The sequence below is a fragment of the Notothenia coriiceps genome, unplaced genomic scaffold (assembly GCF_000735185.1).
Source record: "Notothenia coriiceps isolate Sejong01 unplaced genomic scaffold, NC01 NC01_scaffold00016204, whole genome shotgun sequence".
Taxonomy (NCBI): domain Eukaryota; kingdom Metazoa; phylum Chordata; class Actinopteri; order Perciformes; family Nototheniidae; genus Notothenia; species Notothenia coriiceps.
In genome coordinates this window covers 16803-19124 of record NW_011348905.1, presented here as the reverse complement: position 1 = coordinate 19124, position 2322 = coordinate 16803, and the positions used below count along the sequence as shown (strand labels likewise).

At 38.8% G+C, this 2322-nt stretch overlaps 1 protein-coding gene across 1 annotated transcript; it reads left to right on the top strand.

The window, feature by feature from the left end:
* Positions 1-298: 298 nt before the first annotated feature.
* On the top strand, positions 299-2097 carry LOC104949438 (cytosolic non-specific dipeptidase-like). Its single transcript, XM_010775797.1, has 4 exons — positions 299-481; positions 580-721; positions 1116-1263; positions 1810-2097. Exons 1-4 carry the CDS (start codon positions 299-301, stop codon positions 1886-1888), a joined length of 552 nt encoding a protein of 183 aa, XP_010774099.1. The 3' UTR covers positions 1889-2097.
* Positions 2098-2322: the final 225 nt, after the last annotated feature.

Here is a 2322-nt window from a genome sequence, read left to right as displayed (position 1 = left end):
TTCTGTATCCTGATAACGTTACATGTAATCCGTTAATCCCCAAGCCTGCATAGCTATAATTATGCACTATTACAGGATGTGTATTTTGTAAATTGTGTTGTTTTCTTTTTTTGTATGTTTAATATATTTTTTTTTTATGCATGCTTATTAGTTAATATTAAGCTGTCTTTGGCTCTTTTCTGCTGTAACAAATGTACATTTCCCCTCTATGGGTCAAATCAAGGTATTCTGATTCTGATTCTGAATGTTGTTATAAAATCCTAAAAGCAAGCTGGACACAACAAGAAAAGGGATTATCATGGTATGTCTCCTGCAGGTTGACCTGCTGGCACACAGGTGGCGCTACCCCACTGTCACCATCCACGGCATAGAGGGGGCCTTCTCGGACCCTGGCACAAAGACTGTCATCCCGGCTAAAGTTACTGCTAAGTTCTCCATCAGACAAGTCCCAGACATGGACCCTGCTATGGTGAAAAAACAGGTATGCTCTGATGTCTAATGATGTCTTTTTTGAGAGAAAACGTATACTTTATTTTCATAAAATATCTCTGCTGTTATCTTGTTGATTGGATACTTTAGGTAACAGACTACCTTCACTCAGTGTTTGCCAAGAGGAAGAGTCTCAATAAGCTGAAGGTCACCATGGTGATCGGGGCCAAGCCCTGGCTGGCTGACACTCAGCATCCTCTCTATGAGGCGGGGAAGATTGCTATCAAGAGAGGTACTGAACACCCCCCCACGACCACCTGACATTCACACCTCACACTGCACCAGAATCCTCTAAATGGGATTCTTTACAGACCCAAGATTTCTCACCAGATATATATTCTATGAACTCAAATATTTATCTTTGTTATTTGTAAGACTTTCCCCTTACAAATAAAACTAGATCATGGTAAGGATAAGTAATTCACAAAGCATCTTAGCCCTGCAAGGAGTAGAGAGGACTTAAGGGTTGAAAGTTTCTTAAGCAGAGGAGAAAAAGAAAATGATATCCAAACACTGAATGTATCAAATTAGCTAACAAAACCAATAGGGTGTTATTGCTTTTGGCTTACCTTTATTGTTGATACCTTATAAATAACACTGTTATATAAAATATACATCTTCTCCAGTTTTTGACATGGATGCTGACCTGATACGAGAAGGGGGGACCATCCCCATCGCCAGGACGTTCCAGGACGTTTTGGGGAAAAGCATCATCATGATGCCCATCGGAGGCTTCGATGATGGGATGCACTCCCAGAATGAGAAAATGAGCAGGTTTGACTCCATTGGTTTACCACCATTTTTTTATTTCCAATTCATTCACAGCAAGCTCTAAATCAGTCTATTGGAGCGTTACTGTGTAACAACACCAGCTGCAGGGATCTATTTAGAAGGCAATAGGCAGGAGTATAACCCAGGGCTCACGCAGTCTTATCATCTCTTACATAATCCTTTAACCTTATATTATATTCCAGGATATGTTCAACACATTCATAGGGATAACATGAATCTAATGTCAATACAAATACAACAAAAGATCACAAAAGAGGGCTGAAATGCTTTCATCTGTCTATCTATCGGTCTATCCATCTATCTGTCTATCTATCTATCTATCTATCTGTATCTATCTATCTATCTATCTATCTATCTGTCTCTAAAGTGTTATTAGGGTGCTGCTCTAGATAGTGGTGGATGTTTGTAGAACCTGAGCTAAATGGAACTTGAATGTGGTTAAACATGTAATCGATTTCCTTTCCAACTGTCTGATTTACAGCTGAAACAATTCAGGTGTTTAACCATTTCCTTCCTTTCTTCTCTCAGGTACAACTACATTGAAGGAACCAAGTTATTCATCTCCTACTTGAATGAAGTATCCCAGATTCAGAAGACCAGTGTGTGATGCTTCATTGAATTAAAAGCCTCCTAATACATTCCAGCTAACCATGAATCCACCTCCCTGACACAAGCCTGGGTTTATGTGCCAACGCACCCTTTATATTTCTATCATGCATTTGTCTGTGTGTTGCCAAACTCTTATTTATCTCCATCTATCTATGTATCTATGTATCTATCTATCTATCTATCTATCTGTCTGTCTGTCTCTCTGTCTATCGATCGATCTATCTGTCTATCTATCTGTTTGTCTGTCTATCTATCTATCGATCGGTCTATCTGTCTATCTGTCTATCTATCTATCTATATGTCCATCTATCGATCTGTTTTTCTATCTATCTATCTATCCATCTATCTATCAGACTGTACTATACATGTGTGTATGATTTAGTAAAAGCTGTACAATGCAACATCTGTGTATCTTTTTGAGTGTGAAAATGT

What these genes read in the sequence shown, in the direction of transcription:
- LOC104949438 (XM_010775797.1), top strand. Translation starts at nt 299, where the DNA reads ATGGTATGTCTCCTGCAGGTTGACCTGCTGGCACACAGGTGGCGCTAC. An exon ending in CTGCTATGGTGAAAAAACAG is followed by an intron (nt 482 to 579) that starts GTATGCTCTGAT and finishes TGGATACTTTAG; the next exon opens with GTAACAGACTACCTTCACTC. An exon ending in GAAGATTGCTATCAAGAGAG is followed by an intron (nt 722 to 1,115) that starts GTACTGAACACC and finishes CATCTTCTCCAG; the next exon opens with TTTTTGACATGGATGCTGAC.